Below are 13,715 nucleotides of genomic sequence, written 5' to 3'. Positions count from 1 at the left end.
CAGGGTGAAACACAGCTTCACTGCTGGCCTGTCACTAAGGTCTGTCACCTACAATCCCAAGTTTCCATGATCTTTTCAAGCTGTCATCTTCTCAGATAACTGTTAATTCTGTCTAGTGAAGATAATGAAAAATTGTTGTCATTGTTACACTCCCCATAGCATTCTAAGTTTTGGGCAAGAGGCTATCAGAGCAATTTGTGTCTCTAATTATGGGAATTGATTATACTTGAGTTCCTCTCAGATCAGCTAAAAGTTCTTGGAATCCTAAAACTAATAAGCTTTACTCACACAGATAGTGACAGCAGCTCTGTGTAGCTCTAAAATAAGTGCTGCAGTCATCCTCGAAGTCTGGAGTACTTTCACCAGTTGTTTCTCTAATGTGAAGTGACATAGATGTAGTTTGCATGGATTACATTGCATATACTGCAGACAATTCTAGTGGTTTGGATCTTTATGACAGATTTACATTGATTTATGGTGATAAAGTAACAAGTCTGGAGAGAAGTGGATTTTAAAAAAAAAAACCAAGTTGTTTAAGATAATTTAAGTTTGATTTTTATTTATATGGCATAGATTCAGTGTAATTTTGGAGCTTTTGCTACCGCAAATTTTAAATGTGTGTTGATAAATTTTGGGGTTTTTAAGATTAATGTATAGCAAAATATACAATCTGACACATAGAGCCATAAAACACTTTAGCGATGCTTCTGATGTGTTTTCATCTTGTAGCTCCAGTATGCATGCCTAAGGGAAGACTGCTAGATTTAAGTTTTGCAAGTAATCTAGGAAACAGAAGACAAATCTATATGCTAATAAAATACTTTTACAAGATCTGCAGAGAAAACACAAACTAAGAAACTTGGAATTGTGAGGACATGGATCTGCATTTCATAATATTAAAGCTTTTAAACAAAGATAACTAGCCAAGATTATGTTAAAAATACATTGCATAGTGAAAAAGCTGCTTCTTTAGAATCAATTTGACAGTTGTTAAAGACACACCTCTAAATTTTATCTGAATTTGATCTTTAAAATGCATTTTTATTACTTACACACTTCTGCGTTTTATGACCTCTTTATATTTTTCTTATTTTTCCCTTCTTATGCTGAGTTTTGAGGTTTTCTTTTGCTTTACAGGATGTGTTAAATATTTTGGGGGAAGCAACTTAATGTTTTAGTAAACTTAGCAGTACATTTTGTAGGAGAAAGGTGCCTGGTTCAGAGGGAGTAAAATCAAAGGTTTGGACCTGAAATGCAGATCATGTGCCTGGGGATGATGTTTTTATCTTTGTTTTTGCTTTTTAAAGAAATTATAAGAAAATTAGCTTTTCTGATTAATTAAGCTGAAATTAAGTATTTGCTTAAGATTTTCCTTTAGATATAAGATTATCTGCTCTTTTCTGCCATTACATTGAAATTACTCTTTCTAAAGGAATTTTTGCTTCAAGTATATTCATACAGTATTGAATATTTTCTAGTGTCTTTCATGGTTACAAGTGCTCCAGTTTGCATTAGCTTATCTAATAAGTTTGCTCTTTTTTTAACTTTGCCATTGGTCTTTACATTTAGCCCAATATGCAGCCTGAATAATTGGGTTACACCCCAGGTGAAGGACTCTCTGTGTCTTTCTGCTCCCAAGTCAGAGGGGTAGGAGTGTTGCTCATTCCAATATGCATTTCTATTGAGGAGGAAATCTATTTCATTTATGAGTCCATTTTTTTTTTCTTTCCTGTTTTAGCCTATCAAACCTTTTCAGTTTACAAAGCCCATCAGTTAAATTCTTCAGAAATGGTTAATATTTTTTTTTTTTTAATTTCTGCTCAAATTGCTTTAAAAAGTGAAATCTAAAAAAAATCTTTATTAATTAGCTGTGGCAAATTAGATTTATGTTATTGAACACTTAGATTGCCTAGTCCTCCTAAATATTTAATTGACAGACACACCTCCTTGTTAAGCTATCTTTCAGAAGTTGTTTCTACAGAACAATTGTTTAAGGAATTTAGTATTCCTCTCTCACTGCCACATGGTAAGAAGGAGAAGTGGGAAACCTTTTCTGCTCTGTTCTGCTGGAACTGACTGCCCTTCAAGGCTATTTCAACAAAGTTATAGTTAAGTAATTTTTTTCCCCCTATAATAATTTAAATGTTACTCAAAAGCTGTTTATTTTATACAGAAAAGCCAAAACAGATGGGCGGACAGCAAATGCTAAGGTTGATGAAATGACCAGATTGATACAGAAGCTTCAAGGCCAACTGGAGAGAAAGGTATTGTAGAGAAAGGAATAATTTCATGTTGCAGTCAAATGGCTAGACAGTTAACTGAATGCTGATGTTAAATTAATTGCATGTTGTCCTCTAACTTGTTTTTGTTAATATATCTTTAATTGTTCAAGGAAACTCGAATGATGTCTGGATAATATGTATATTCTTTCTAGGAAGAAGACAAGATATCTGCCCAGCAAAGGGAAACAGCATCTGACAAACGCTTGCAGCAAATGCAGTCTAGTATAAAACAATTAGAAACAAGGTAAAGATAGCTCATTGGGTGCTAATAACAGGACACATGAAGTGAGATAAAATATTATGGTTTTTTAGCTTCTGGGTTTCACATTTCTGAGCAGTTCTGTTTCCTCAAAATACAGATATTTTATGCTTGGCTGTTCTCTGTCTCATTTATTCTATTCTGCAACCTTTTAAACAGCTTCTGATTTCAATGTATTTAAAATTATAAAAGATCATCTGATTTTATTTACTATGATGGAGAAATAATAAAGCATGTATTTTTCATTCTAATGTATATATTCTAGTTACTCAACTCTCATTAGCTTTAGGTGGAGGTCTAAACAAAGACAGTCACACTGAAATTGGAAAATGTTCATGTAAACTAGCTGGTTTTGAATTGAATACAGGTTTTTCTTAGTGTTAAGAAATATTTGGTTTCAGGTCTTAGTTCAGAAATCTTTATACACCAAAAAAAAATATTCACAAAACTGTTAAAATACACTTCTTAACAATAAATGCTAGGTACAAAAGTAGTTTGAGTCCCTGCTGAGGAGTAGAACTTAATTCCAGCACTTTTTACTGGAAGATCTAAGACTCTGTGAGGTTCTTTTGGGTGGATTTTTATTCCACTTCACTTTCCAAGGATATCACACTTAGCTGAGCACAGTAATTTTGATTCAAGTATCACAAACAGTTGTTGAATTATTAACATTAGTCAAATGACTTGATAGCTAAGAGAATTTGTAAATTTCCTACTGAAATCATTTTGTTCATCCTCCCTTCTTGGTCACAGTATTGAGAGCATGATTAGCAGACTCTTCAATAACTGTAGAAACCAAATAATTACTAGGGAACCAACCTTGTGACTGTGTGGTCAAGTACTGCCTGGAGGAGATGCATGGGCTTGTGTGGCTACCTCTACTTGATGAAATTCACTGGCCCAAGCATTGTTGAGGCTCTTAAGTTTATTTTAGCATGTCTTAAGGAATTAGCTAGTTTTATTATTTTCTGTAGGTTTTTTGGCTCAACAAAAATTGTGGTTTGGTTCTACAAAAACAGAGTAATTGCCTGTCTTTGTGTGTTTGATTACAAGCATGTTAGCAAGTAAAAAAGCATGGCTGCTTGAAAAGGCAGCCCAAATGTTGCTGAAGTGCTCACTATGGATATTCAGAGCTGTGCACTTTATTGAACAAGAAGCACTTGTGAAACTTTCTGAGATTTTTTGAGGATACCTCTGGGACTCTCTTAGCCTTTCTTGTGCCTGCCAATACTGACAATCATAATTAAACAATAAGAATTTCTGAGCTGTTGTAAAATTACCAGTGGTTTTCTTGTTCTAATGGTATAGCTGCAACTTCATTGCCCACATCCAATTATTCCATTTCCTCCACAGAGGAAAACTTTATTCCTTCTGGGGCTGTGCTGTTCTGTTTTAATATAGAACATTTTCAGTGATGTGTCCCAGGATAGCAACATTCTTCTGAGGATCTTCTGAGATTAGATATCTGAATTAACTCCTTTAATTCTGTTTCTTTCTAGGACTTGATGAATATTAAACTCAAAGACTCAGTACAAAAACAAGCAGAAAACCAGGAATGTAGTTTTGGCAACTTACAAATAAATACTTCCTATTAGTCTAGTTTGAAAGAATTAGTGTCTTAATTAGGCATCTTGTTGTTAATTGGGTAAAATTATTACGGTCTTGTAGATTACGTGTTACTGTCCAAGATGCTGAGCAGCAGCAAACAGAAAGAATGGCACTGGAGAAACAAATGATAGAGCTTCAGACAAAGTGTGCTAACCTAGAAAGGGAGAAGTATGATGCTGTTGCCAAAGTTGAAGATTGCATCCAGCTTTTAGAAGAAGCTAACCTACAAAAAAGTCAGGTAAGGCAATGGATGAAGATGTTTCTTAGGTATTGGAATACTTTAATCACATTTGTGAAGTGCCTGATTATGTATTCTTACATGCACACATGAATACACAACCAAGCTTCTTTTATGTCTGTTGTACTAAAATTAGTAATGTGTAAGACAGCAAGGTATGCAAGCTGTGGTATGACTATGCATTACTTAGACTTACCATACAGTATAGATTTCAAAGAACATGTTGAGTGTCTGGATAAAGGTGATCTAAGTGCTAATACTATACCTGAACTTGACTTTTCAAAAATTTCTGACAGGGTTTCTTACTGAATACTTATAAGCAAACTGGGCAGTCAGAGTAAAAAGGAGAGTCCTGTTGTGAATATATAACTTATTAATGGATAGGAAAGAAGAGCTAAAACTAAAGGCAGTTTCTTGTTATATGATGGACATAGGTCACCAAGAGTGACTTGTGTACCCATATCGTAATTACTCAGAAGAAATCTGAAAAAGTGACTTAAGTAATGAGAAGATTAAGTCTTCAGTCTGAAAAGAATTACAAATGCATTTGTCGTGTATGATAAAATGGCAGAAATTCAAATATGCCCTACTGGGTGCTGAATTTAGTCTTAACAGCCAAAAAAGGGTTTAGGAGATGGTGCGGATGTCTCTTAGCAATACTTTCACACAATCCTCAGTAGTACTCCATTCAGTGAATAGAATGATCAGAGTGAGAGTTAAAAATAAAGATGCCTTTAAAATTGGTGCACTTCATGTGCAGTTTTAATCAATTTCAGGCAAGATAGAGGTGAATTAGAAGAATGCAGGAGGAGTCAACAAATAAAACGTGAAGAGGCCTTAAAACAAATTTTTGTATGCATTATGTGGTTAAACTGTTACAGGATGATATATATGCTAGAAGTATAGATACAAAAACAGTTTAATTCACAACAGGACAATCCACCAAAATTTCCTTCCACCAACATAAGGTCTATCCAGCAAGTCTTGATGTGTCTACTGATTAATAAAAAATAGTCACTGTGTTTTCCCAGTTCTTAGCATTCCTAAAGTATCAGCTGTTTCCTCCTTTAGGAAATAGGATGCAGGGCTTGGTAAACTTTTGTCTAATGCAGGTTCTTCTGTATTTTAATGCTAAGTTTCAGTTCAAGTCAGGCTTTTACAAATCTAATGAGTTGTGTTTGCTGGTAAGACAGCTTTAATGTATGTCTGATGACTCTAGCCATTCAGTAATTGAAACACAATTTAGTTAATGGGAATAAATAGAGAATCTTAGAATTTACTCTGTTTGACCTAACATGTTCAACTGTTGAGCAGTTAAGGAGATAAATGCTCCCTCTCAGTCTGAAGCCGTTTTCAAACTTCAGGAGCCTCCTGACTATCTAAAATAGCTCTTTACTTGTAACTTTTGGAATATTAAAGTTAGTGTTGTCTTTTTTGCTCTTGCAGATTTCAGAAGGTGGCAGACCTGCCCACATTTGTTTTTTTTTAACAGAAAAGGGAACTAACTTCTTTAAAGAGATCCTGTTATCTTCTGGGCTGCTTCTAGAACACATTCAATTATTGTTAAAGCGTGGGTGTTCTGGTCATTGCTGCAGCTCAGCTTCTGTGAGTCTTCTTGTTATACAGAAGAGTGTTATCATCTAGTTATAATCTTTTTTTCCCATATATTTATAGTAATTTAGGAAACCTTTTGGTGGCATCATTTAATTTTCATAATTTCTTGGTAACTTTCTGTATCTCATTTGCTTTATGAACTATCTTTTATAATTCCCTTTACCTGTTAAGCTCTGGTTCAGAAAGGAGTGAAAAGTGAAGTTTTACATCCTCCAGCCCTTAATGGCCACCTTTGGCCTTGTCAGTTCCTTGTTCTTACTAAGATATGTTGATACTTAACACCATTCCCCTACAGCACGATAGTGAGGATATAAAAATAAAATATTTTTTTCACAGCTTGCAAACCAGAAAACAGTCTTTCATTTGAAAATTACTGGTAAGGAGTATGAATCACATTTCCAGTCTGCTAAATATATTAATTAGAGCAGTGTTACAAAACTCTCTTCATCCAAAAGTAGTTCAGCAGATCGTTTGATAGCACTTATTATGAACTCACATGAAATTGACAGAAACAAGTGGCCCAGTAAAAATTAATGTGATGTAAATTGTCTCTCTTAAGACAGTAACTGAGCAGTTAGAGATAAATAAGTGGCTTGTTATGAGTAACAGTTTGGTATAGTGCTGTAGTAAGAATAAACTGAAATTTGCAGTCACTTGTTAATTTAATGCTCTGGCTAAAACATTGTTAATTTTTCAAACTGGGAAGTTTATTAATGAACAGGATAAAAAAATGCAGCATAATATACGTATCAGTTAACTGCATCTTAAACTGTGGCCACAGTGTTCTGTCCCTGCTCCACAAGAGACTGAGGGGTGGGAGTGTCAGGTTGTCATAATAATGCTACTTCTGTTATATTAACATTGTAAAGCACACAAAGCAAAGCTTACAAAAAGACTTCAGAACAGTTTTTAAAGAGTAGTTCGAGAATAAAATGCAAAGTTGAATTTATTTGGAGCGATAAAAGAAAGTATGACTGATGAAGTGGCATGTTGTTGCCTGAAGTGAGTAAGCTTCTGTACACTGAACTTGCATCACCCGTTAGGGGCGTTTTGATGTCTTTCATTATGCATCTACATATTCTCTTAAGTGCCACCTAGGATTTTGCATCTCACTCACCAAGAATTCTGTTCTGTGATCTTTTTAGACCAGTTTCTCCTCTGGTACCTTAACATTAGTAGCTTTCTTGTATCCTCCGGAGGAAGGGTACCTTGTTACACCTTTATTTGTACTTCTCACCATTGTTTTACACTAAAGAGATGTTTAGTTCATTGTTATCCAACATGGACATTCTTTAGTTGCTTATCAATTTTTATTCCTTTAGTTTTTGGGGAGGTAATTTAATATATCCAGCATAAAAAATTCTGAGCTATATGTCGGAGCATGTGTTTGTGTTTATACGGGTATTCAGTTTCCTAACACAGAACCTTCTATTTGTCATTGGTGGCATTTTTTTATTACAGATTCTGGCCCTGGACAAGAACATGGGAGAGTAGCTTTGCCATTTGCCTGAACTTTCTTCTGTATAATTCCATGCACAAACAAAATCTGAAAGCCTACTGACACTAACTTATTTTATGTGTGATTTACAGGAATCTGCAAGATGTTCTCACTGTTATTGTTTTCTTGTCGCATCACGGTATCAGCTACTTCAAAGAAAAAAGGCAAAAAGATTGTTTGAACAGTGACTCTGTGTGGTTTCTTCTTTCAGGGCTAGATGCTATGTCACCACTGAAATACTATCAGCAGTATTTCAAAGTTGTTTTTTTCTAGGCACTCTTTGGCCAGAAACAGAAGGAAGAAGAGATTGAAAAAATGAAAAATAAACTGTCTCAACTTATAGAAGATGCTTCTGCAAGAACTAGAAAGGCAGTAAGTTATGATGGGAAAGATCTTTTTGTTTTGCTCAGCATGAAATCTATTGATGGTGCATGGTCATCATGAGCAGTTTTCTTATAAGAGTTTTAATAATACAGGTAGCTAGGCAGCATACAAGCACTATTGTATTCTTCAGCTTTGTTATCTAGACATATATTCTTGAAAACTATTCAATACTCTCAAATCTCTCAAGCACCAAAAGTGTTGATGTCTGTATAGACACTGGTATAGAGAAGGCTGAACTGCAAAATGTAAAGAATGGCACATCTATTTCAGAGATTCTGTTCAGTAGATTGTCAACAGACTAACTGTTGTATTTGTATAAAGGTATTTAATTTGTGATAACGTGGCTTTATCTTGCAAGTTGCTGATGGAAACTTAATCATGTACATTTAGATGATAGGACCAGTTGAAAGGTATACTATCAGGTTTTTGGCATCTCAGTACTTAAAAATATTTCCCTATTTAGGCAAGGAAGACTCTTGTACCAAGTGCAGCTTGCAGTGAAAAGTCTCAATATCACCGTGCACTTAGAAACAGGAATTTGGTAGAGAAATTGCTAAAAAAAAGTTGTAGTCTCTTTATGATTTTTGTTACTGTTGTTATGAGCAGCTGAAAAATTGAAGCTCTTCTGATAAATGACTAGTCACAAAATTAGTTTTTTCAGTGTCATGTCCCAGCTTCAGTTAAATTGTAGGCTAATCTACCTAAAGTTTCCCAGTAATTATCTGCATGTCAAAGAGTCTTGCTTTAAGGCTAACTCCAGAGGAAATAAAGGCTTCTTACAGGCATGTGTTGGCAATGTCTTTTGTTGCAAGTAGGCAACAGCGTAAATCAATTACACTACCGAAAACTTACTAATAAGATAATTGATTTTGCCTGCTTTCACTTTCTTCACTATTAACACAATGTGCATATATACTGTGTAGGGATGAAAGGATTCTTTTTCTTTCCAATCCTTTCATTTTAAGACGTTTCAGGAACATCCTGCCTAAATTTTCAGAGCCTTTAAAACGAGATTAAAAATGGTTTGTGCCTTCTATTTGGCAGTTATCTGAAAGAATCACAAAAATTGTGTGGATTACTTAAAACTGCAGTATTAAATGTCACACATGGTTTGGAGAAGGTGCAAGAGCCAAAAAGCAACTAGGACAACCACTGTAGTTGTGATAATGATTTACTAATCATAATTTAGAAATTTAGAAGTGTCCCATTTCTTATTTTGAAGTATCTCAGGTAAAAGTGAATAATATAAAAAGTAAAAGTTTAAACTATGAGTTCTTATGCTTCTCCAGCTAATAACAAATATTTCTGATGTTATTGTCCTGGTCTGAGCCTGGTCGAACCATGACAGTTACGTGATTTAAAAATATATGTTACACAATCTGCAAATATCTTACACCTAATGGACAGCAGCCTTCCTGATACTCTTTCTGTTCTTTTCGTAAGGCTTTGTTGTGATGTCTTCCTTTCAGCTTTTCTTCCTAAACACCCTCAGTTAAAGTAGTATGGATTGATAAAAACATTCTTTCACATTTATGTAGTAAATTTTTTCAGTTATTGCAGTCCCATATAGTTCTGTATTAAATATACATGCAACACATATGACCAATATATGTGCAAAAAAATGATGGAAAAAATAGTTTGTGGGATTATTTTTTTAGTTTTACTTTCTTTTTGATCACAGATAGACTCTGCAAAGAAGCAATATAATGTGCAGATTTCTCAACTAGCAGAAGAAATTTCAGCTCTTCAGATGGTATGGTGTTGACCAGTAAAAGTAGTTTTGATAGCAAAACTTTTGAGACTTCCTGTTTTTGTTAATCAAGTAAAACACTAAATTCAGGTTAAAGGAAGTCAAGTAAAGTAGGATTAACAGATAACTGTCTAGGTCTACTTTTTTACTCTATGGCACTTTACATTCTGCACGTCTTCAGATGTTAATGCAACATATAGTGTCTTTCATGTTACTTGACAAAAGCAACTGTGTGTAGTGTCTTAACAGTCAGTGCATAGAGACTGATATTTAGGTGTAAATGATGTTGGCTTTGAACATTCATTTTTGATGTACAGATTTGCCGTATATGTGTGTATACAATCGTCTTTCACTGAGAACTTGCCTGGCTCTGCAGAAAATAATACAGTTCTGGAAATTCACACATTTCTTTGTATAAGCTTATTCCTTGAGATATGTGTATTCTTATCATATCAGGCAGCTTGACAGTGAGATTCTGTGCTCTGGAAAATATTTCCCATGTGATGGCTTCCTTAAGTATTCCTGTTTCTTCCAGGGGTAAATAAAGCATGGAAACCTGAGTCTTACATATCTATAGTTGGATATGTAGAGACAAAGTACATGAAAGTTGTGAAAATATGCTAAGATAAAGTCTGTGCATCACAATCATAGTCCTGAGTGAACCAGGAACCTGCAGCAAATTATGTGGGAGACCAAAGGAGCGTGATGCATATGCACCTATTTAGGGATTACATTTATTAAAAGAAGGTTGCATTTTACGAGTCTTAGTCTGTATAGTGGATGAGACTGATCTATAGAGAAGATAATGAGCAGGTAAATATAGTCAAATGCGTATTTACCAGCAGCAAGAATTACCTTTACAATGGCTGGGGTTTTTTGATTTGGCACTTGTTAAATTTTTATTTTCAGTTATTTTTATTAGATTTATGTAAAAATTACTTTTAAAAATAGGAATGTGGAGAAAAACAGGGTCAAATTGAACAAGCCATTAGAGAAAAGAGAGCATTGGAAGAGGAACTTGAAAAGGTAAGGCAATTGCATGCATTTTTACATCACGTTCAAGATCTCTTTTCAGAAGGAAAAGACATATTGTTTTTTCTTATTTCTCATGTAATTTTTTCCCCTTAATTTTCTTATTTTATTTTTGAGCAGATTTTCTTAATTGTAAATTTTCAGGTAATTTTTTTTAAGTGATTTTTTTTTTTAATCTGTAGTGTTGTAGCAGGACACTACAAGTGTTTTAATGCTGTAATACTAAACTGAAAAAGAAGGTTCTTTGAAAAGTGCAAAAAGTCGAGGGAGAGATGTTTGACATAATCCAGAAGAATGTTGATACATATTCCTGTTAAGCTCAATAGACAGAAAGCTAAGTGAATGCCAGTTCTTTGAAAACTTTTTTTCCAAGTTGCAGCAACAGTGATAGAAATTCAATTTTGTTCTAAATCCCTGGAAAATAGGACCCAATGAGAACTGGGTAGCCTCCTCTTCAGTACTACACTGCCAGTCCCCAGCACAATGTAAAGATGATCTTACACGTTAAGTTTATTCTTTAGGTTTACAGGGAAGACAGAGGACGTGAATCTGACAATAGAAAGCTAGACCAGCTGCATCAGAAATATCTACTTGCAGAAACTACAAAATGTGATCTTCAGATAACTCTACAGACAACCCAAAATAAACTAAAACAACTGGAAATAAAGTAAGGTGTTACAGAAACTGGAATTAAAAGCAATGGAAATGATTGTTGGATAATTAAATTGTTGATTATGAGTTAGGTTTTTGTCACATCTTTTTAATCAGTAGCAGGAGTAGTATTGAGAAACTATAATGGTGAAGTAAGGGCAATTATGAATCACTGTAAAAGGGAATCACGTGCTATAGAATAAAAGATTTTTTCAACAAGATGAGAACTGTGAGCAGGTGTTTGATGAAAAAGGAAGTATGAGTGCATTATTTTGGAATCTTAGTGCATTTTTAAATGCTAGTAGGAGGAAATACTACTCTGAAATATTCAAGCAGAATGTATTACTTTACATCTATAGTGTGATATCTTCTAGTACATGCAGTGTTTACAGAGCATACTGAATTTCAGATCTGTGTTCAGAGCTAACAGACATTATTGCAGTTCCAACAATAACATGGTAAAAAGTACAACATGGTACATATTTTTAGACCAGGTTGTTCTTTGCAGTATGAAAAGTGTAGGATTCTCTAGAAGAATTCTGTATTCTGATGATCATAAATCCTGTCACTTTGCCAGGGCATGTTATAAAAACAAAAATCTTCTGTTTCACGTTGTGATTTTACTGAGATTGCTACATTATTAGATTGGTTTGATGAATTCCATCATCTTGATAAAATTATTTGCTGACTTGTGCATAGTTTTAGCTGCCAAGCCCATTAAACATGCTGAGCTGATGCAAACTTCCTTGAAGAAAAGGACAACAGATGTACTGGTTCAGAGTAAAGATGTGTCCCTATATACATATATATATATATTTGCGTGTCTGTGTATGGTAGTTATTAAATTCTTGAGTTCCAACATGTCTTTTGTTCTCTGTCAGCTCTGAGAAAGAGAAATCTCGTTCCCAGGAAGCTATCTCTAAATTGCAAAGCATTCTGGATTCAGAAAGAGAAAAGAGTATCTTTGTCAGTGAACAAAGGCTAAAACTTCAGCAAGAGAATGAACAATTGCAAAAAGAAATGGAAGGCTTGAAAAAACTGGCCATAGAGGCTCAACAAAAAGCTGAAATAAAGGTATGTTTCATACCTTATTTTTGTTTTAATGTAAGGCTGATACCTGCTTACTAAAACAGCAGTTCTAAGGGAAAATGATTGAAAGTTTACATTAAGAATTAAAGTTTCCACAATGCTTCCTGATTTCTGCTTAAAAGTAATATTCTTGTAGCATTGTGTGTCCTCAAAACCTATTGGGTAACTCCATCTCTGCTAATTAAATTGTATTTTAGTATGTTTAAAATTCTGCTTGATAAGAATATCCCAAATGTTCCCTGCTTTTTATAAGATGAACAGATTAAATAATAACATTTTCCATTAAGTGATTTCACTTATTCCAAGCCCTAATCTTCATTTATCTACTCTCTCTAATGTGTTAGGAATCTCTTTATGAGTTTCAGTCCAGAGTGTTCAACTACTTGTATGTCCACCGTGTTAAACACTGGTTCTGTGTTTTCTGGGCAGAGACCATTTTTCTGTATGAATAGTGGCAAGCAAGATAATGAGCAGAACGATGGTAGTTTTTCTTGAACATGTTCCATGAAATGCACCTGAACAGCTTGCAGGTGGAATAATGAATTCATAGAAACCTGATCAAATTCCCTAGTACCTTTGGCTTCTAGAGGGAGTAACAGCTTTGATCCTTGACATGCCTATACGTACCAGATATAAAGCTGCTACTTCACCCTCTGCTCTGAGCTCCTGGAGTGTAAAGATACTAAAAAGGGATCTAAGAATCTCCAGAAACAAAGATGCCTTCAGTAGTCAGTTTCACAAGTTATGAATGGGGACCATCTCAAATTCAGTTACCACTTTGCATCACAAGATAAAGGAAGCAATCAAATTAAACAGGGAATCTTTTTCCAACTCCAGAACCCTTTGGTCAAACATGGTTTACAAGCAAAGGATCAGAGTCTTGTAACAGATATATAAAGCATGTAACCAGATCTTTGTCTCATTTTTAGTCAGACAGGCTTCCATTATAGTCACAAAAAAGATTTATTTCTTGCTTTCATTTTTCTCTGATGTACAAAGGATTTTAGATGCAGTTAGGAAACTTCTAAAGCATTTTATCTAGATGAAAAAGAAAGTGTTTCTGGTGAGAAAACACAAGGGAGAAGTATAAAGATTATTTATAAAAAGAAGTATACATAGCTCATTATCCTTTACTGTCAGTTGTACTATTTGCTTAAATTGGCTTTGGGAACCTGGATGTCTTTGAGCATATAATTAAAAATTTAATTTTTATCTGTTACATGCTTTCCACAAATGTTTACAAATTTAACTCAAATGTTGTAAAAAAAAGAAAAAAGTTAAAATGTCAGAGACTTGATTGTATCCAATTT

The 13,715-nt window shown here is 34.3% G+C and overlaps 1 protein-coding gene across 7 annotated transcripts in view; it reads left to right on the top strand.

Moving 5' to 3' along the window:
- Window positions 1-13,715, top strand: part of SCLT1 (sodium channel and clathrin linker 1) — a 43,720-nt gene that overhangs the window by 13,932 nt on the left and 16,073 nt on the right. For 6 of the 7 annotated variants that reach the window (XM_051616513.1, XM_051616514.1, XM_051616512.1 and 3 more), the window contains 8 exons: window positions 2,174-2,264; window positions 2,435-2,526; window positions 4,210-4,387; window positions 7,773-7,871; window positions 9,565-9,636; window positions 10,585-10,659; window positions 11,187-11,332; window positions 12,198-12,390. In XM_051616513.1, the coding sequence (XP_051472473.1) occupies window positions 2,174-2,264; window positions 2,435-2,526; window positions 4,210-4,387; window positions 7,773-7,871; window positions 9,565-9,636; window positions 10,585-10,659; window positions 11,187-11,332; window positions 12,198-12,390 (946 nt within the window). The remainder of the gene's footprint in view (window positions 1-2,173; window positions 2,265-2,434; window positions 2,527-4,209; window positions 4,388-7,772; window positions 7,872-9,564; window positions 9,637-10,584; window positions 10,660-11,186; window positions 11,333-12,197; window positions 12,391-13,715) is intronic. The other variant, XM_051616515.1, reaches the window with a different exon arrangement.

This window comes from Apus apus, chromosome 4 (assembly GCF_020740795.1).
Source record: "Apus apus isolate bApuApu2 chromosome 4, bApuApu2.pri.cur, whole genome shotgun sequence".
NCBI classification, from domain to species: domain Eukaryota; kingdom Metazoa; phylum Chordata; class Aves; order Apodiformes; family Apodidae; genus Apus; species Apus apus.
This window is presented reverse-complemented; position numbering and strand designations above follow the sequence as displayed.